The sequence below is a fragment of the Oryctolagus cuniculus genome, chromosome 6 (assembly GCF_964237555.1).
Source record: "Oryctolagus cuniculus chromosome 6, mOryCun1.1, whole genome shotgun sequence".
NCBI classification, from domain to species: Eukaryota; Metazoa; Chordata; class Mammalia; order Lagomorpha; family Leporidae; genus Oryctolagus; species Oryctolagus cuniculus.
Genome location: NC_091437.1, coordinates 134,989,711 through 135,011,063, shown reverse-complemented (window position 1 = coordinate 135,011,063; position 21,353 = coordinate 134,989,711). Strand labels below are relative to the sequence as shown.

The 21,353-nt window shown below is 44.6% G+C and overlaps 1 protein-coding gene and 1 long non-coding RNA gene across 15 annotated transcripts in view; one reads left to right on the top strand and one right to left on the bottom strand.

Moving 5' to 3' along the window:
* The window catches only part of SYBU (syntabulin), a 131,648-nt gene extending 110,530 nt beyond the window's left edge, over window positions 1-21,118 (top strand). For all 14 annotated transcript variants that reach the window (XM_051843979.2, XM_051843980.2, XM_051843982.2 and 11 more), the window contains 4 exons: window positions 5,300-5,402; window positions 15,435-15,638; window positions 17,461-17,610; window positions 19,293-21,118. In XM_051843979.2, the coding sequence (XP_051699939.1) occupies window positions 5,300-5,402; window positions 15,435-15,638; window positions 17,461-17,610; window positions 19,293-20,400 (1,565 nt within the window). In that variant the 3' untranslated portion in view covers window positions 20,401-21,118. The remainder of the gene's footprint in view (window positions 1-5,299; window positions 5,403-15,434; window positions 15,639-17,460; window positions 17,611-19,292) is intronic.
* On the bottom strand, window positions 15,713-19,320 carry LOC127490608 (uncharacterized). The gene is made up of 2 exons (XR_007918699.2): window positions 19,183-19,320; window positions 15,713-17,669 (listed from the first exon to the last, which is right to left on the bottom strand). It is a non-coding gene; the product is annotated as an uncharacterized lncRNA (long non-coding RNA).
* Window positions 21,119-21,353: the final 235 nt, after the last annotated feature.

The following is a 21,353-nucleotide window of genomic DNA, read 5'->3' as shown; positions in this document are numbered from 1 at the left end:
AGATAGCTCAGTTCCCTGAGGTCTGAGATGTTCTGATGTATGAAGACTCCACAGTATCCCTAAAACAGGCAAAAATAACAATGTCCTACGAGACCCATTCGCAGGCAGTGTTTTAAAAATGATTCTAGTTGTCACTTTGGACACATATTCTTTTTGTTTCCATTTTTCTAATACCCGAGGTTTACTGTGCATGCATAGAACACTTATGACTTTAATGCTATAAATAAAGTACCAACTCTTGAAAGAGTCAGGCAAAACCCTCCAAAACTGCCAGAGGCCACCAGGTGTAGCTTCTTGATAGTTGAAAAAAAAATGTTTCCTGCTTTAGGATGCTTACTCACCAAGAGTTCAACATCACAAGATGTCTTTCTTTAAAAAATGTATTCACTGGAGCTGGGTTGTGTCATAGAGGATAAAGCTGCCATTTGTGACGCTGGCATCCCATATGAGCGCCAGTTGTTTCACTTCCAATACAACTCACTGCTAATGTGCCTGGGAAAGCAGTGGAGGATGTCCCGAGTGCTTGTTCTCCTGCAAGCCATGTGGGAGACCCAGACTGAGTTCCAGGATCCTGGCTTCAGCCTGGCTCAGCTCCAGCCATTGTGGCTATTTGGGGAGTAGATCAGCAAATGGAAGATTCTCTCTCTCTCGCTTGGTCACGCTCTCTCTCTCTCTCTCTCTCTCTATATATATATATATATATATGTCCTTCTCTCTGTAACTATGCATTTCAAATAAATCTTTTTTAAAAGTATGCATTTATTATTGAGGGAGAGCGAAATCTCCCATTCATTGGTTCACACCATAAATCCTGCAACAGCTTGGACTGGTTCAGACCAAAGCTGGGAACCATGAACTCAATCCGGGTCTCCCACGTGGGTAGCAGGGACTCAGTTACTTGAGCCATCACTGGCTGTCTCCCAGCATACACATTAGCAGGAAGCAGGAATTGGGAGTGGAGCCCAGAGTCAAACCCAGACATTCAGATACAGGATGAGTATATCCCAACCGGCATCTTAACTACTAGGCCAAAATGTTGCCCCACACAGAGTATCTTGCAGGTCATCAAATTCATCCTCCCTGTTCAGTCCTACAGCACTGCTCCTCCAGCCCAGGCAGCTGATCCAAGACAGTGTTGATGAGGAAAAGAGACAGTGTTCATGAGGATGAGTTGAAAATGCTGATTTTAAAATTCCCTTTAGCTTTACAAACAACATTTCAATGGTCAGATAGCCCATGCTTCTGAGAGTACTTAAATATTTAAAAAAAAATATTAAGACTCCTTTTTTGATTGATTGATTTGAAAGCAGAGATACAGAAATGGAGGGAGGGAGAAAAGGAGGGAGTGAGGGAGAGAGAGAGAGAGAGAGAGAGAGAGAGAGAGGGAAGAAGTGGGGGGAGATATCTTCATCTGCTCTTCATTCCCCAAATAGCCACAATAGCCAGGGCTGGACCAGGTGGAAGCTAGGAGCCAGGAGCTTCTTCCAGGTCTCCCTCATGAGTGTAGGGGCCCAAGAACTTGGGCCATCTTCTTCTGCTGTCCCAGGTGCGTTAGCAGGGGGCTGGATTGGAAGTGGAACAGCTGGGACTTAAACTGGTACCCCTATGGGATGTTGACTCTACGAGCAGAGGCTTAGCCTTCTACCCTACAATGCACACACATCTGAGAGTATTTGTATGGCATCGGAGATTTTCTAGTTGGGAATCTACACATAGGTAGGCAGGGATAAAGGTGTTCTTCATCACAAAAACTATAGGCCAGCTCCATCCTCAAATCCCAGTGGCATATGCCTTGAAAATCTTTAACTTTAGCATATCCTTTGCATCAAAAATTCTACTCTTGGGCATTTATTCTAAAGAGATCAGGAAACAAGGATAGGCCCAAGGATATCCACTGAGCACGCGGCCTGACTTTAAGACCACGGACGCTGGGGTCGGACGGCCAAGGTTCCAATGTTGACTTCTTAGCTGTGTCATCTTTTGCATGTCATTCATGTCCTCTCTCCCTCATCTGTCAAAGGGACTGGTAATTGTCCCTAGCTCATAGAATCTATTTATCATGACAAATAAGTGAGTTTATATTCAAAGGTGCTTAAGATGATTTCTGTCACATGGTGCTTGTTTCTAATAATGAAAAAGTTAAAATAGGCTGAATATTTATGGTTTCATAAAGCAAAATGTATGTTTTAATGATTTCATAGATTAAGAAAAATTAAGTAGGCTTCAAAATAATATATTAGGTATGAATGCTGAATAATTGTATACTAAAAAATTAACTGTAGTTGTTTTTTGGTGGTGGAATTTATAGAATATATGCTTCCTTCTTGATCATTGCTATTTTCTAAAATTTTTATAATGGAAATGTATAGTTTAATAAAAGTTGTCTTTTTAATCACTATAGAACAAGAGTAATAATAGCTAATATTTATTGAGAAATCATGTCAGATGCTTTTTTAAGCAATATGTATGTATGTATATGTAAATATATATATGTAAAATACAGAACTGTACACAGTAATTGTTTAGAATAACCCTGTGAGACAGGCGAGATTGTTGTCTCCACTTAACAGATTAAAAATTTAGGCACAGATAAGTGAGGCAGTTAGCCCAAAGTCTTCCATCTGGTAAGAACTAGAGGTAAGATTTGAATATAAGCCATTTGAATCAGATTCTGTGTTTTCCATATGATTTTAGTACCTGCCAAGGACTACACTGAACTATAGCACCTCTATAAATACCCTAGCTGCATTTGCTGTTTACAGCAAATGAATAGCAAGTGTCTCTCCTTCGTGTATCTTTGTCACTAATTAATAGTTGAACAGAAGATTTCCAGGTCTCCAGTCTTTCTCTTCTTTATTTTGCTTAGATTAAATGGGGAGAGTATTTCAGATGATATATTAAAGTTAGATTTCCCATGCATTCCTTAAAGAGAGCATTAACCAAACTAGAAATAGTTTATGTTTTTAAATTCTGAACTGAAATAGTTGTGAAGTAATGTGTACATTTTTCACCAGCCTATTATCCAAATAGCCCTGGTATAGCTGCAGGGTCTCTTTCAGATGTGCAGAAGATAAGATAGAAAAATACCAAAACAAAGTGACCTCAGGGCTGCAATGTGTTGTGAGAATCAATATATTGAGTTCCATTAGCAATACAGTAAAGAACAAAGTTGTCCCTTTAATTCAGGAAACCTAATTAAGATAGATCAAAGACATCGTGAAGTAACAGTGGATTTTCAGGAACTGTTCCTTTTCTAGAATTTCTGCTTTTATGCAGGCAGTTAAATTATAACTGATGGAGTTGGTATGTCTTTTAAGGAATGAAAACTGGGTGCTTCAGAGTAATCACTTCACAATAGAAAATAATAACTTCAATCTGGTGACTGTCAGCACAGGGTCTATTTTTGAAATTGCCCACCTTTATCATTTAATAACCAACCTGAGGATTTGCTAGCAAACAAGATAATTTGCTAGGCTGTTAGGAAAACCACATTACTGTATTACACTGCCAATCATGAATCCTTGAGATTATAAAATACTACAATTTAGTATTAATGCATTACTCAGAAGCAGCTAATTAAGTGTGGGAAGCTTCTGGGAACTCAGTACCTCATTAGACAAAGTCTCGGCAATCCAGAAGGAATAGCTGGTCTCAGTACTGATAAATTGCCACCCTAATCTTCCCAGAATACTGCTGGGAGCTAGAATGACTGCTGTCCTCTGGCTAAGGGGTCAGTCTTGATCTCTTTCTCAGAAAAAGCTGGATTTCCCAAGAGGCCCTGGAATCCCAGGAAGGCATTTATTTTTTTCTTCCTGCCTTGCATAGCCTACCTTTTACTTTAGCTAAATCCATAAAACCCACCAGAGAGAGGGCTCTCTCTGTTTACCAGCGGGCCAGAGTCTGGCCACATCTTGCACTGATGGTTCACCTTGGCCTGATAGGGAGAGGGTAATGTGTGGCTTCTTTAGGAACCTCTTCTGCTCCCCCGCTGCCTCTCACTGCTTTCCTGAGGATGAAGCAGGGAAGCAGACGAGGAGCGTAAGGACTGGTTCCTGCACAGGACTCATTCTCTACAAGCCATGGACAAGTCAGCCTCAGTTTTCTCAATAGTAGAATGGGATTAAAGTCTGCCTCACAGAGCTATCAACCTTAAATGATCTAAACAATAGGAGGCATCTCATCCAGGGCCTGCGACCTAGTAGAAAGTCAATGAATAGTTATTGAGATAGTGATTCTTCACTACTCATTAGAAACTCAACACTGTAGATCCTTCCCTCAGCTCAGAAAAGTGAGCTGACTTTGATTACTGGACCAGAAGAGGCACACACTGTGCTGCAGGAATTGAGTAACAAGATCAAATAGAATTGTCTACCTCGATTTATTTTCTGAAAGCACATGGACTTTCATCTTTTGTTTAAATGGCCTCCTTCACTTCTTTGCATGGTTCTCTGCTGGCTCCTCCACCCTCCCGTCACTTCCCCAGTCCATCTATGGGAATATTTCTGTTATGCACTTTCAGAGCTGTGTGTAGCTTTCATTAGAATGAATGTATCACTCCATCACACAGCGTATTTCTCCTTTAACTACATACCTAGCTCAAGTCTGTACTTAAAATGTAGTGGGATCTTTGGAAACTAATGAACAACCCCACCCCAAAACTAAAATTCCAAATTTCAGTAATAACACACAGATGCCATCACTGTCATACTCTTTGGAAATATGAATTTTCTGCTTTTGGTTAAGGTTCTGTTCTTTGTAGAAAAGCTGAAGCTGCAGTAAGAGCAAGTCAAAACCGTAGGCGGATAGTGCTGGTGCAAGCAATTTCTGAGCCTGGCCTGTCTTCCTGGCTGCTCCCGATTGGTCCACCTCTCTGCGCCTCACGTGCCAACTTCAGCTATGGCTAACTGACTGCAGTGGCCCAAAGAGACACTGTGTTGGAAAAGCTGCTTGCCTTTTGGGCAGCTGAGTGAAAGCCTGACCTCCCAGGAGGGAGGGGTGCGTGTTCTTGCCCCACGGGGGCCTCTGGTGACAGTCTCCTGCAGGTCAGGCATCTTTAGCAAAGCAGCCTAAGCAGGCTGTAGCTGTGCGGCTGAAGCCATGTCCTGTGCCTGTGCCTGTGCCTTGCCTTGCTTGTCTGCTTTGAGGCAAACACTGAGAGCTCGGCAGCTCTGGAATCTTGGCACTTGCTGAGTGAGAGTGCGCAAACGCAGGGCGCCAGGCACCTCAAGGCCGGGGACCGGGCCAGCGTGTTCTCGGGTTTCCTTTCCTTCATGCCTTTGTCCCCCTTGTTGTTTTTCAGGTAGTGAAGCTGATTTTAGCTCCTCGAGCAGCACGGGCAGCATTTCCGCTCCTGAGGTTCACATGTCTACGGCGGGAAGCAAGCGGTCCTCCTTTGCACGCAAGTAGGCACTGCCCCTTGCTGTCATTGAGCACTTTGCGTGCGTGACAACCTGCGCTTTATGTTTTGCTAGAACCACCTGGATTACTGTCTATTTATACTTTGCTACTCTTCATGGAGTTGCGGTTTCTTTTGTTTACGGTGAATTGAAATTGGCTCTTTTTCCTACTTAACCTGCTGTGGTCGCTTGGCTGTTCCTGGCTTCGTTCTGCATCTGCCTCTCGTCCAATCCTTCACTGTGTCCACTTAGCCTGCACTTGTTTCTCTCACTTCCTCACTCGTCTGTGTCCTCACCTGGTAGTAAGGTACTAAGGCTCCCATTTCCCACCCTGCCTCCCCTTTGCCCTTCTCATTGCTAGCTTTAATCTTTGTGAAGGGAGTACTACAGCTGCCGGAGACCTCCCAACAATGACTTGGGGAAGGAGTGAAGAGAGCGTGATGTTTGTAGGTGTGGATGGCCAGCGCTGCAAGAGACAACAGAGCGAAATAGCTGAGCACGTGGGCCTGGGAACCGGGCCACCTTGGTTTGAGTGCCAGCGTCACCACTTAAGGCTGTGTGGCCCTGAGCAAGTTGCTTAACTTCCCTATGGCTCAGTTTCCAGTGTGTAAAGGAGAGGCATAGTGATACTCGGCTCATAAAGTGTATGGTTGTGATTCAGTGAGGTAATAAAGGCGAAGTGCTAGGGCCTAGCAAGCATCAGCAAATGTTCATCAGTGATGTTATTTGAATCTGGGGAGAAGACTGTGGGAAAATTGAAGCCATTATTCACATTTCATTGGAGGGCTTTTAGGCATGGGGATTCTTTCCTTGCCACCAGTGGTTGTATTAGTTATTCAACAAACACTCATCGAGCATCTTCTGTAAGGCAGGGTCTAGAGAGAGCAGTCAACAAAACACCAAAAACTTATATTCATTCTTCTAGGGCAATAAAGATGATAAATAGATAAATAATGTAATTATTTAAAAATGATACACAAGGAAAGGATATAGAGAGCAATGGGGCATGCAGTGTGTTTTAGATGGGCTAGTCTCAGGAGGCCTGAGTGATGAGGTGAGCAGGGACATGAAGGGAGCAGTGGACTGAGCCCCGGCAGCACCTGGGTCTCCTGCCTTTGTCAATTCACCTGACTGTTCTGGGCCAAGTGTCACAATTGTCAGAAGGCGGTAAGACTATATGATTTGTAAGGTCAGTTTCTGGCACAAAAAAAAAAGTTAGTTTTTAAACTTTGCATTTCCAGGACTCAACAAGCAAATATTTCATATTTTGGAAATAAAGTGTATCTGGGTCACAGGGTATAAATATGAAATTCTCTTCATAAATCAGATGTGACTTGCTGTCAGAATAAGCCATCTATCTAACCCATCAAGTAATTAACATATACCCATGGTACAAGGTATCCAAGAACATAGGCAAAAATGAATTAATTAAGTAAAGAATATTTTTAGAAGATACTGATTTTATTTTTTTATTTATATATTTTGAAAGAATTACAAAGAGTGAGGGTAAGACAAAAAGAGAGATCCATCCACTAGTTCACTTCCTAAATGGCTGCAATGGCCAAGGCTGGGTCAGACTGAAGCAAGAAGCCAGGAGCTTCATCTGGGTCTCCCATGTGGCTGGCAGGGACTCAACACTTGGGCCATCTTCTGTTGCTTTTTCCAGGCCAATAGCAGGGAGCCAGATTGGACGTGGAGCAGTGGAGACATGAATTAGCACCCATTTGGGATGCTACGTCACAACCCTGACCCCAGAAACCAATTTTATTAAGCATTTCAAAGAAACTGGTGTTTATGGTGGAATTTCAAGGTCATGTCAATAATAGAGTCACTAAGAAAATATTCTTGATTGGAATTCAAGATTACTTTAAGTGATCAAAAGTTTACACATTAAATAAAGTTTATATACTAAGCATAAAATAGATAAATATAATTATATTCAGAATTTACTGTGGATGAACAATAATAGGCTTCAAAAGGGACTGGTATTGTAGCACCATGGGTTAACCTGCAGCCTGTGACCATATGGGCATCAGTTTGAGTCCTGGCTGCTCCACCCCATATCCACCTCCCTGCAATGCACCTGGGAAAGCAGTGGAAGATGGCCAAGTACTGGGACCCCTGCACCCACATGAGAGACCTGGATGGAGTTCCTGGCTCCTGGCTTTGACCTGTCCCAGCCCTGGCAGTAGCAGACGTTTGGGAAGTGAACCAGCAGATGGAATATTTCTACCCCCACCCATCCTGCCCTGGACCAGTAACTGTACCTTTCAAATAAATAAAATAAATCATATATATACACATATATATGTGTATATATGTATATTATATATGAAAATATATTATATATAAATAAAATAAATCTTTATATATGTTTAAAAGTAGGCTTCTAAAGTTTATCAAAAATTAGTGTGTGGAAAATTAATATTGGCAATTCTCTATCCATTATCCTCATTAAAAAAAAAATCTGACTTAGGTGCTGAGCTTCATCAATAGATTTTAGTGGTGGATCTCTCCGCCAACATTTCACCTAATCTTTGTGCTCTACTGGACCACGTAGCCTTTCCCTGGGCTAGGTGGATGTCAATGCCAAGCTCGAGTAGCTTGCGATTCTTTGAATAATGAGGTCCCCTCTGTCATGAATTTTCTCCGTGGAGAATTAGCTCCTGGAAGGCTGGTAGAACATTTGATGAAGGGATAAGAGACATGAGGACATGTGGAGTTGGTAAGAATATGCTTTTTTAAAAGATTTATTTTATTTTAAATGAAAAATAATTGTTTTGAAAGGCATAGTTGCAGAGAGAGAGAGAGAGAGAGAGAGAGAGAAGGAGACATGGAAGGAGGGAGAGCTTCTATTTGCTGGTTCATTCCCTAAATGACTGCATCTGCTAGGGCTGGGTCAGACCAAAGCCAAGAGCCTAGAACTCTACCTGGGTCTCCTACATGGATGCAAGGTCCATCTTCCACTGCTTCCCAGGTGCATTAGCAGGGAGATGGATCAGAAGTGGAGCAGCTGGGACTGGAACTGGTGCCCTTATGAGATGCCAGCATCACAGGAGGCAGCTTTACCCACTGAGCCACAATGCTGACCCTGAGAGTATTTTTGACAGGTGATTTTAAACTGGAAATGTTTGAAAAAGTGATTTGTGTATTTATTTGAAAAGAGAGACAGGGAGCCAGTGCCGCGGCTCACTAGGCTAATCCTCCGCCTTGCGGCGCCGGCACACGGGGTTCTAGTCCCGGTCGGGGCACCAGATTCTGTCCCGGTTGCCCCTCTTCCAGGCCAGCTCTCTGTTGTGGCCAGGGAGTGCAGTGGAGGATGGCCCAAGTGCTTGGGCCCTGCACCCCATGGGAGACCAGGATAAGTACCTGGCTCCTGCCATCGGATCAGCGCAGTGCGCCGGCCACAGTGCGGCTGCAGCGGCCATTGGAGGGTGAACCAATGGCAAAGGAAGACCTTTCTCTCTGTCTCTCTCTCTCACTGTCCACTCTGCCTGTCAAAAAAAAAAAAAAAAAAAAGAAAAGAAAAAGAAAAGAGAGACAGGGAGAACATCTTCCATCCTCTGGTTCACTCCCCTAGTGTCCTCAATGACCAGAACTGACCCAGGCCAAAGCAAGGCGCCAGTTGTCCGGCGTGAGTGGCAGGGGGCCAAACACTTGGGCCGACTTCTGTGTTTCTCCCAGGTCATTAGCAGGGAGCTGGATTGGAAGTGGAACAGCCAGGCCACACACTGGTGCCCATATGGGTTGCTAGTGTTGCAGGCAGTGGCTTTACCTTGCTACACTATGACACCAACCTCTAAACTCAAAACTTTTAAGGCTTAAAAGTTATCTCATCTTGTAGAAGGCCAACTTTGCTGATGTTTCTATGGAATTCTCTTGTAAACTAAAATGCTAATTTATTAAAGAACAGATAGATGTGAGAGAATGGGGTCAGTGTGTAATTTGGAATCACAAAGCTTTGGGCTTGAGAACAGCCTCCATTATTGATTAGGTGTGTCACCCCTAGCTTCACTTTCCTGTTCTGAGAAATGGGATAATAATGGCATCTACCTCACTGACTTAAATGAGCCAATATGCTTGACAAAGTACCCAGAATTTAGTAAAAGGGAAAATAAATGGTTGTCAGTAATGGTCAGAGTAACACTAGTGGATACACTGCATGACTGTTGCTGCTGCTGCTGGTGATGCTGATTATATCAGGCTGCTAGGACTACAGGACAGAGGGCCACATGCTAGCTGGCCTGCCTAACAGAAATATATTTACTCAAAATTCTCTGCAGTGGAAGTCCAATCTCAAAGTGTCTGCAGGGTCGGTTTCTTCTGAGGCTTCTATCCTTGGTCTGTAGATAGCTGTCTTTTCCCCATATTTTCACATTGTCTTTTCTCTGTATAAAAATTTCCTCTTATTTAAATATTTTTTGAATGGCAGAGACATACAAAAAGAGATCTTCCATCTGCTGGTTCACTCCCCAGATGCCCACAATAGCTGGGTCTAAGCCAGGCAAAAGCCAGGAGCACAGAACTCAATGTAGGTCTCCATGTAAGTGGCAGAGACCCAAGTACCTGGGCTGTCACCACTGCCTGCCAGTGTGCACATTAGCAGGCAGCTGGAATCAGAAGTGGAGCTGAGACACCAAACCCAGGCACTCTGATGTAGGATGCAGGAGTCCCAAGCAGTGTTTGTTTTTGTTTTAATTTTTAAAATTTATTTGAAAGGCAGAGTGACAGAGAGAGAGAGAAGGAGAGACAGAGAGAGATCTTCTTTCCACTGGCTCATTCGCCAAATGGCTACGACAAAAGCCAGATCTGGGCTAGGTCAAAGCCAGGAGCCAGGAACTCCATCCCAGTCTCCCACATGGGAGGCAGGGGCTCAAGTACTGGGGCCATCTTCTACCACCCTTCCAGGTTCATTAGCAAGGAGCTGAATTGGAAGGGGAGCAGCCTAAACTTGAACCAGTGCTCCAATATAGGATGCTGGAGTCACAACTGGTGGCTTAACCCACTGAACCACAACACTGACTCCCCAGATAATGTCTTAATAGCTGCACCAATGCTTACCCCCCAAATTCTACGTCTTATAAGGACACCAGTTAAACTGAATTGGATTTCCACCCTAACTGCCTCAGTGTAGCTTAATCACATCTTTAAAAGCCCTGTCTTCAAAAACACAACATGAATTTGTAAGGGACACAATTCAGCCCGTTACAATGACCACGGTGGTGACGGTGACGGCGATGCTGCATATGACCGGAAGTAAAGGCTAAGGATAAAAACCCACCTGAGCCACCTGGGAGGTTTTCTTCTTGGCTTCTCCTTGTCTCTTATTTTCAAGTTACTGTACTGAGGTCTGCAGGAAGGGTGTAGAGTCGGCAGAACTTTCTCTCCTCTTTGTGGATTGCATTCTTTGCCAGCAAGACCAAGGGTTTTAGGGCAGGCTGAGGGAAAGTGGCGTTGGGTTTGCCTGTTCATTCCAAAGGTGGAATCAGCTTCTCCATTGAAAATATTTTTTTGTCGTCATCTATGATGAGTTCGTATCTATATATATTAGCATTTAAACTAAACTAAATGAAAGGAACAGTTTTCTTAAGCGTGCAGTTTTTTTTGTTTTTTTTTTTTTTAATTAGCTATTGATGGGTCCAGTGCTGTGGTGTGGTAGTTTTAGTCATTTCCACATCTCCCACTGAAAGCAGTACATGGATAAAGTTTTAAAAATGATTATATGCAGGGCCAATGCTGTGGTATAGTGGGTAAAGCTGCCACCTGCATTGCTAGCATGCCATATGGGCGCTGGTTCGAATCCTGGGTACTCTTCTGGAAGCTACTACTTCCAATCCATCTCTCAGCTATGGGCTGGGAAAGCAATGGAGGATGACCCAAGTTCTTGGGCCACTGCACCTGTGTGGGCAGACCCAAAAGAAGCTCCTGGTTCCTGGCTTCAGATCGGCCTAGCTCTGGCCATTGCAGCCATTTGGGGAGTGAACCAACATATGGAAAACTTTGCTCTCTGTCTCTCCCTTTCTCTATCTGTAACTCTGCCTCTCAAGTAAATAAATAAATCTGTAAAAAAAAAAAAAAGTAGCTTTTAAATAGTCTATTAATTAATTTCTCAAAATATATTGAAGACTTGATTTATTTTAGTAATGCTTTATACTACTTACTCGATATAGCAGATGAGCTCTTCCAAAATCCTTGCTAATTTAATTTTTTAAAGATTTTTTTTTTATGTATTTGAAAGACAGAGTTACAGAGAGAGAGGTAGAGACCACGAGAGGTCTTCCTCTGGTTCACTCCCCAGATGGCTGCAACAGCCAGAGCTGCGCTGATCTGAAGCCAGGAGCCAGGAGCCTCAAGCCTCCTTTGGGTCTCCAACATGGGTGCAGGGGCCCAAGGACTTGGGCCATCTTCCACTGCTTTCCCAGGCCATAGCAGGGAGCTGGATTGGAAGAGGAGCAGCCGAGACTAGAACCAGAGCCCATATGGGATGCCGGTGCTTCAGGCCAGGGCTTTAACCTGCTGCACCACAGCGCCGGCCCCAATCTCTAATTTAATTTGTATGTCCCCAGTCACATACCACAAGGCTTCATCACACTGTGAATGCCAGTGGTAAATTTTTCAGGAAATAGCCACATATAATCTCAGGGCCTGATATACCTGTGACTTGCCCAAAGCAATGTATTTATTCTATTTGTATTTAACTCTGTAGAGTTAAAATATCTGGAGTTGAAGCCCAGTTCAACTGTGTGTTCCTGGGTTGATTATCTCCTCTGAGCCTCAACTACTTCATATGTAAAAGGGAGGTAATAATTTTGTCAGCCTTACAGGATGATGGTCAAGGTGAAGTGAGTCAGTGTTTATCAAGCGGCTGGAACAGCATGAGTGTCACAGGAGGTCGTCAACATAGGTTAACTCATAATAAATTCCCGAGGTCAGAATCAGTGATAGACCTTTATGTTTTCCCCTTACATGTAGTGGTTATGGTTAATCTTCCATATTTCTCATAGTCGCATTGAGAAATAGGCTGATTGGTGCTAGTCTTGGAAATGAAACATGGGGAAGAAAACCAAGCCAGAGGACATGTTCCTTTCAGCTGTTCCTGAAGCTCTTCCCACTCTTGGCCACCGAAGTTAGCTTGTCACAAAGCCATCAGCCCATCTGTTCCATATAAAGTGTCCCCTGTTCATGAAAAGAAGAGAGAATCCATTTGGATGATCTTAAAAGGAAAGGACTTTTAACTTTAGTTGGTAATGTTTCATTTATGTGTGACACGCTGGAATGATAGCCATTTGAAATTATATTTGATTTTAAGTAATCATGGTTTTAGAGCCAAGTATACACACATGCATGCCTACATCCACATTTATACATGATTCTGATTGAGAGGTGTCAGACATTGCTGTGATTTAAGTTGAGATATGAAGAGTATTTTGTTACCTTTGATTTTCTTGTAATGCCGTCTATATTCCTGACACAGAAATGTTAGCCACCTAAGTAATTTAAACATTCCCGTAATGCTTCCTGACACTAGTCAGTCTCAAATTTCTAGAACTCAATGTACAGGAAAATATAAACAAATTTATTTTGCAATGATTCTTACAGTTGAGTTGCACCTAAGAGTATATTGAATACATTAATTTGCATTCTTTGGTTTGATTTTCATATCAACCCTGGAAGTCAGGAAAGGTATATCTATGTGGTATTTTTTTTTTTTTTTTGACAGGCAGAGTGGACAGTGAGAGAGAGAGACAGAGAGAAAGGTCTTCCTTTTGCCATTGGTTCACCCTCCAATGGCCGCTGCGGCTGATGCGCTGCGGCCGGCGCACCGCACTGATCCGAAGCAGGAGCCAGGTGCTTATCCTGGTCTCCCATGGGGTACAGGGCCCAAGCACTTGGGCCATCCTCCACTGCACTCCCGGGCCATAGCAAAGAGCTGGCCTAGAAGATGGGTAACTGGGATAGAATCCGGCGCCCCGACCGGGACTAGAACCCAGTGTGCTGGCGCCACTAGGCAGAGGATTAGCCTATTGAGCCATGGCACTGGCTCTATGTGGTGTTTACGTGTGTGTGTGTGTGTGTATCCGCATCACTTCAGTGGTTTCTTTGCCTAAGTTCCTAGTAAGTGGCAGTGCCAATTTATTCTTTCAGCAGTCACTTAGAGAGCATTCACTATGTACCAGAAAGTAGAAGGAATTAAAAGAACAAACTCAGGCCAGCTCTCTGCTGTGGCCAGGGAGTGCAGTGGAGGATGACCCAGGTGCTTGGGCCCTGCACCCCATGGGAGACCAGGAAAAGCACCTGGCTCCTGGCTCCTGCCATCGGATCAGCGCGATGTGCCGGCCGCAGCGCGCTGGCCGCGGCGGCCATTGGAGGGTGAACCAACGGCAAAAGGAAGACCTTTCTCTCTGTTTCTCTCTCTCACTGTCCACTCCGCCTGTCAAAAAAAAAAAAAAAAAAAAAAAAAAAAAAAAAGAACAAACTGTGTTTGTGCCCTAGAGGATGCTCAGTCCAGGGGGAAAGACAAGCAAGGATATAGTTGTGATGCAATGGATATTTGCACTGAATGTTAGGGAGCACCAGGAACACCAGTGAGTGGCACCAACACTGACCTAGGGAAGGAAGACTTCAGAACAGGCTATTTGGAGTAGTTTCCCATCAGTCTTGAAGTAGTAGACTTCCTGGTGTTGAGTGGCTTAGGGAAAGGAGTCCGAGAACATTCTAGGCAGAGCACATTACAAGTTCAAAGACATTGGGGGCTGGCATTGTGGCACAGTGGGTTAAGCTGCTGCTTTCAATGTGGGCAACACATATTGGAGTGCCAGTTTGAGTCTCACTGCTCAACTTCTGATCTGGCTCCCTGCTAATGTGCCTGGAAAGGGAGTGGAAGATGACCCAAGTGTTTGAGACCCTGTCACCCATTTGAGAGACCCGGTTGGAGTTCCAGGCTCTTGGCTTTAGCCTGGCCCAGCCCCAGCCCTTTGTGGCCATTTGAGGAATGAACCAGTAATAGAAGAACATTCTCTGTCTATCTGTTTCTTTCTCCCTTCTCCTTCCCTCTTCTCTGCCTTTCTTCTCTCCTTCTCTCCTTCTCTCTCTCTCTCTCTCTTTCTCTCTCTCTGTCACTCTGCTTTTCAAATAAATAAATAAATAAATAGTTCTTAAGAAATAAAAAAGATGACCACGAGCATCGATCCTTTCTGGAGTGCAGAAGGAGGAATGGTGGAGGTAGGGGTTGGATAGGGCAGCAGGATTGGACCTTAAGAGCCATCTTGAGTCATCTGGCCTTTACTCTGAAGGCCTTGCAGAATCATAGGACCGTAGGACAGCTTTGAGGAGAGCAGTGATTTTCAAATTCTATTTTCGGAAGGCCATGCCAGCCACAGGTCCGCCTCTTGCTGGAGGGGATAAGACAAGAGGCAGGGGAACTGAGAGGAGACCATTACATTATAGTCCTTAAACTGTGGTGGTTGTATTAAGTCACTGGAGATGGAGAGAAAAAGAAAATGAAGCGGAATGGTCACAATTACAGATTTGATACTTTTATGTAAGGGTCTGTTTGTCCTCTTTTCTCTTCCTCTTGTATGACCAACCTTCCATCCCTTCCTTTCCTCCAAATGAACTGCTTTAATTTTCTTGCCCAACAGGAACTAAACCCAAACATTTCTAACCTGAAACAGGTGTATTGGAACAAAGACCGCATCTTGCAACACAGCCTCCAAAAATGAACCTAAGGCAAATCAATATTTCACATGGGGTGTGTTCTTAATAGGCAGTTGGATTTCATCCAAAACAAACTTTATGGTCAGAAGCTATTGGAAAGAACAGAAAAAGCAGAGGTTGTTTGTGTTAATGATAACAAAGAAAATAGCAGGCAGGAGAGAAAGCTGCTCCAGAGGACAGTGTGCATTAATCATTATATTGCCCATTTCAGCTCTGTGACTTGGATTCCCTTAGTAGTAAGGAGCTTTACTCAAGAACAAGGCATTGCACTCAGTGTCTTTAGCCTTGAAGATTTTAACCTTTTGCATGCTGTTCTCGCAGTCGAGGTCCTCATGGTCGGAGTAATGGCGTCTCGTCACACAAGTCTGGCAGCAGCCCGCCATCCCCACGGGAAAAGGACCTCCTGTCCATGCTGTGCAGGAACCAGCTGAGCCCTGTGAATATCCATCCCAGTTATGCGCCCTCCTCCCCAAGTAGCAGCAACTCGGGTTCCTACAAGGGAAGTGACTGCAGCCCAGTCATGAGGTGAGTCCTGGTCACCTCCTCCTTTATGCTTCTTCATTTCTCCTGTTGGGTAAATTTTTCTTTAAAAAAGAAAAAAAAAACAAAAACAAATTATAAGAAGTTATGCAACTCTTGGTCCCCTGCCTTATCCTGCAATAAGATGCTTCTCTTTCCTTTCCCACACTCAGCCAATCCTTCCAGGGCTGCTGCAGAAAGAGCCCAACCACACGTTCTAGCCAGGCGCAGCAGTTCAAGCAGTTATTGGATAGGGAGGGAAAATAGCACGGTGCCCGGGGGGTGGGATTTACTCTTTTCCCTCCGCACAAGGAAGAATCACACAATTGTTCATTCATTTATTCCAGTGCTAAATGGTTTTTGAATCCCAGCCTCGGGAATAGAGCAGTCAACAACAGGGACTGCTCCTGTGCTGGCTGCCCAGAGGAGAAAGGTGTTAACTGTCCAATGACGGAAGCAGATTTGCGATTATTCTGCTAGCGCTTGTTTATCTGTGAGGGATGAGGAGTCTCCAGGGGACAGGGGAGATCTCCCTGAGAAGTGAAACTGAAACGGGATCTGCAGGGCAAGCCAAGAGTTAATTCCTGCGAGGTGCAGGAGTGCAGAGCAGAAGAGGGAACTGTACATCCAAAGGGGCCGGGAGAGGAGGGCCAGTGGGTTGAAAACTGGACTCAGGCCATCTTGGATGGCGTGCAGGCATTGGGGGGAGCAGGGCAGCACTGTGGCTTGGGTGAGGTCCAGAGTCAGGGAGGAAGCTGGCAGCCCTCCCCCTTCAGGCTTCTTCCCCCCGGGCGTCCCTGCTCTCATTAGTCAGCTCTCTTACAGCAGGGATGCCCGGTTCTAGGCCAGGCCTGTGCAGGGCCAAGATTCCAGTGGGGGCTGTTTTGTAGAACACTGAGCACCTCTTACAAAATGCACTGGTGGGAGCGGAGAGGCCTTGATCCTTTCAGAAGAGTGAATTCTCCATTTCCCTCAGATCAACACACTCCCTCCAGGGACCTGATTCCAGAACAACACGAGTTCAAGGAATCATCAGGATCTTCAGGCAGGGGTACGCTGTGTAGAAAGTTAGATCTCCTCCATAGGTTCCTTCCCTCCTGCCTCCTCCTCCATGGCATGCTGCTACTCCCAACTGACAGTTCTGGCCTAGAGAGGATACTGAATCATTTTGTAAGAGATCATTTCTCAGCCACTGAAAATCTTCTCTCCTCTGTTTACACACACACACACACACACACACACACACACACATACACACACACACTTTCCTACCCCTCAGTCTTCCAAGTAATTAGCAATCCTAAAATTGGCAGGTATACTAACTACAGTCCATCTTATGAAGCAACATCATCCATTACTGAGGTCTAAGACCCAACATACAGCTGCCATTCCTTCTCTGGCTCTCAGCTGTGTATCCTGGTCAGTTTGGGTGGTTCTAAGTAAGTATGCATACTGGGTGCAATGCATACATGGCAGAAATGTATTTCTCACTGTTCTGTGGGCTGAAAATCTGAGTTCAGGGGGCCAGCATGGTCAGATTCGGGGGAGAGCCCTCTTCTGGGTTGTACATGGCCAGCTTCGAGTCGTATCCTCACCCGCTAGAGGCCTCTGTCTGCAGGGCACTGATTCCATCATGTGTGCTCCTCCCTTACGATCTCATCACTTCCCCAAGGCCCCATCTGCTGATACCGTCACATTGGGGTTAGAATTCCAACATATGCGTTTGGGGGCAGACATAAACATATAGTCCAGGGCATTCTCCATTACTTTCCTTTGCAGAGGAAAGGAGATGACAGAAAGTAACATCTCCTGACTTGGATTGTTTCAGGCGGTCTGGAAGGTACATGTCATGTGGAGAAAATCATGGTGTCAAGCCCCCAAATCCAGAGCAGTATTTGACTCCTCTGCAGCAGAAGGAGGTTACGGTGAGGCACCTGAAGACCAAGCTGAAGGAGTCTGAGCGCCGGCTTCATGACAGGTGAATCCACCTTCCTGTGATTCAGGACAGCTTCTTTTTCCATAAAATATGAATCCAAACTATAGAGAAATAGAAAAACGATTTTACTTAATATTCATTAAACATCTTACATCAGTCTCTTGCAGAGCCATTCATAATTCATTAGAATGTGCCAGTTTGGGGAGTTCAGGCAGCTTAGTAGGTTAGAGGACATGCTGTGGTTTTTTATGGGTGTGCACAGCTTTGACACGAAGAACTGGGTGTGTGCATGGCTATTTTTAAATGGCAGAAACACTTGCAAGAACAATCCCCTACTTCCAGCAGAATGGGTCACACATAGTGGCCCCATTAAATCCTGTTTAATCTCTGCAACAGAGTGGATATCTGTGTGCATTGTGATTCCTGCAAGCTATTTCTGTGCTAAAGGAAGAGGTGCGTTATTCTTGGCCAGCCGTTAAGGGTGAAAAACAGCCCATGCCTAAAAGATCTTATCTCAGTGAGAAAAGACCTCTGACATCTTGGGGCTCTCCAGTTTGTCTGCCTGATGGTTTTACCCTGGAACATTTTAGGAGTGACAGGCCGAGCTCTGGCCAGGGGAGCTGTGAGCTCAGGGCGAGGTGGGCATTTGCATTGCTTGAGAATCTGGGTTCTGCCTCAATGCATGGCTGCATAATCAGCCTGAGCTTCCTCCTTTGCAGCCACAGGATTTGGAGAAGCTTCAGTGACCTTCACTGACAACTGAGGGCAGATAAATGTGCAGGTGTGAGGAGCATCTTCCATCTTCCAAGTTCATCTAGCTCCTTGCTCACCTAAAATAGACTTAGACCCCAACCTACCTATGCATAGACCCTACTTGCTGGATGTGTTTGGCTTTATGAATTGAGGAATCCTTTGCAGGACTTTAGCACTCATGGGAGGAGTTGTGTGGGAAGGTAGCAAAACCTGAGAAAATATTCAAGTCTAAAGTTAAAGATGATGTTGACATCTCTTCATGTATATGAGGATCCTGACTACTTCATCTGTGTATCCACAAGTACTATGAGGACATATTCACCTTCACAGTGAATCAATTGTTTATGAGAATTTAAGAAGTTTTTGTGAAGGATCTAAAAAATAGGATAGATTCAATATCATCTACATGAGATGTAATAGACAAGTTTCTACGAAGTCCTTGCACCATGTAGCAATTTATGATGTTTGACAGATTTGCCATTGAAATATTATCAGAACAATTTTGCAAGTCTGAAACATAACAGTCTGCTGTCTTTGATAGATAGAGTGAAACGGGCTTTCCTTCCAGAAGCTACATGTAGATATTGTGAAAGGGGAGTCTATGGAGATAAAAGCAGGCTAAGAGACTTAAAGTGTTCTAATTATAATGTTGCCAATACCAAACAGAGGATGATGCTTGTACTTAGTACAATGCCTGACACACTGAGTACTGGGAAGAAAAAAAAAGAAGGAAACAGTGGCAGCTATTTTGATTCTGATTCTGGTTACTATTATTACTTCAACCATTTCATAATTAAAAGGAGGGGCGGGAAGTTCCTAGCTCATTGTTGCCAACAGAAAAAAATTTCAAAACTGATTTACCTTCTGTGTTTCAAATGGAAGAGCGTGGGCTCCGGGCTGTGTGTGCAAATTGCTCGATGCCTGGTTCCAGAGTTGACGCCGTCTTAACCATGCTTGTCTTCCCACTCTAGGGAAAGTGAGATTGTGGAGCTGAAGTCCCAGTTGGCCCGCATGAGAGAAGACTGGATTGAGGAAGAGTGTCACCGGGTGGAGGCCCAGCTGGCACTCAAGGAGGCCAGGAAGGAGATTAAACAGCTCAAACAGGTCATCGAGACCATGAGGAGCAGCTTGGCTGATAAAGATAAAGGCATTCAGAAGTATTTTGTGGACATAAACATTCAAAACAGGAAGTTGGAGTCTCTGCTTCAGAGCATGGAGATGGCGCACAACGGCTCCCTGAGGGATGAGCTCTGTCTAGACTTGCCGTGCGCTTCCCCCGAGAAGAGCTTACCCCTCAGCACCCCTCTTGACAAGATGGCGGATGGCTCTTCTCCAGAGGAGCCGCTCACGGAGGAAGGAGCTGACAGCGAGCTGTTGCTGGTGGGAGATGGCGTGGTCGACGGCTCAGGTTTGTTCCATGAGATGGTGACAGCCACCACCACGGAGTCTGGAGACCTGGAGCTTATGCATTCCAGCCCTGAGGATGAAGTGCTTGCCATCCTCCCCGTGGCCATGGGTCAGGAGGAGGGCAGCGTGGTGGTGGAGCAAGCCGTCCAGACCGACGTGGTGCCCTACAGCCCGGCAGTCTCAGAGCTCATTCAGAATGTGCTGAAGCTCCAGGACCCCTGTTGCTCCAGCTTAGCGTCTCCTGCGGAGTCTGGAGCTGACTCGACGGAGAGCTTCCCCGAGTACATCTCTGCCTTAATGGTTGATTTAACCCCAAGAAATCCGAACTCAGCCATTCTTCTGTCTCCTGTGGAGACCCCATACCCCACGGTGGGTATGGAAGTGCATGCAAACCGCCTCATGAGAGAGCTGGATTTCGCAGCCTACACGGAAGAAAGGTTGGATGTTATCACACCACTGTCTCGAAGGGGTGTTGTGGGGCAGTACTGGAGCAGCAGCTTCCTAGTGGATCTCCTGGCCGTGGCTGCCCCCGTGGTCCCCACGGTCCTGTGGGCATTCAGTACTCAGAGAGGGGGAACAGATCCCATCTACAACATTGGAGCCTTGCTCCGTGGCTGCTGCGTGGTTGCCCTGCATTCGCTCCGTCGCACTGCCTTCCACATCAAAACCTAAATAGAAGTTGTTACCCTGTGCCAATGTGTCCGCGTGGCGTTATGCCAGGTAGAGAAACAGCAGACCGATCTGTGGCAGTCTCTATTCTGTTGTTTTGCTCCTCGGTATTTGATTTGCACTATAGTTAGTTAAGCCTGTTCACTGTTTAAAACCGGAGGTATCTTCTAAGGCATGGAGCCCTGGTTCCAGTAAAACGTCCCACCAATGTGGTATAGAAAGCATGCTCGTGACCCTGCCGTGTCGTCTGAGGTACCCGTGCTTATCCTAGTGGTTCAGGAAGAGAAAATGCAAAGTTTGCACTTTCAGGACAGCTTAAGGCTGGCATGCTATCTCCTTGCTTTGCGTTGTGCCGTTTTAAAATGTGTAATCGTTCCAGCCTTCCAATGGTCTTGTGCATAGCAGGGGACTGTAACCAAAAACAAACATGTATTTGTGAAATTGGTTTGAAGAAGTCTCGAATAGCTCTTTAGTGTCTTACTTGGGGTTGATAAAGTTTGAGTGGTTGCAATTTTTTACTACATGTAGATTCAAAGTCTTAAATGGCTTGTTTGTTCCTAAACCTGTTAATTGATGAAATGTAAGTTTACTATGTACTAACTTATTTTTTGCTTATTATATATAGTGTTTTATTGGAGACTGTTTGTAACTCCATACTGCAGCATGATGAAAATCAAGATTAGTGTTTCCATTTAAATAAATGTTTTATCCTCCTATAAAATGTCTCTGAGTTTACTTTTATGTATGACAAGAAAGAGTAATTAGAAAACAGATCTTCCATCTTTATCAATAGAGGTCTAGAAAACTGACATTAAGAATGAAAAGATGGGAAAACAATAGGGAAAAGTAAAGATTTCCTATTCCATCAATTCTTAATGAAAATAGCCTTATTTATTTGCTTTTAAATTTTCTACACAATTGTTTGTCCAACTGTTTATTCAATAAGTATGTATTGA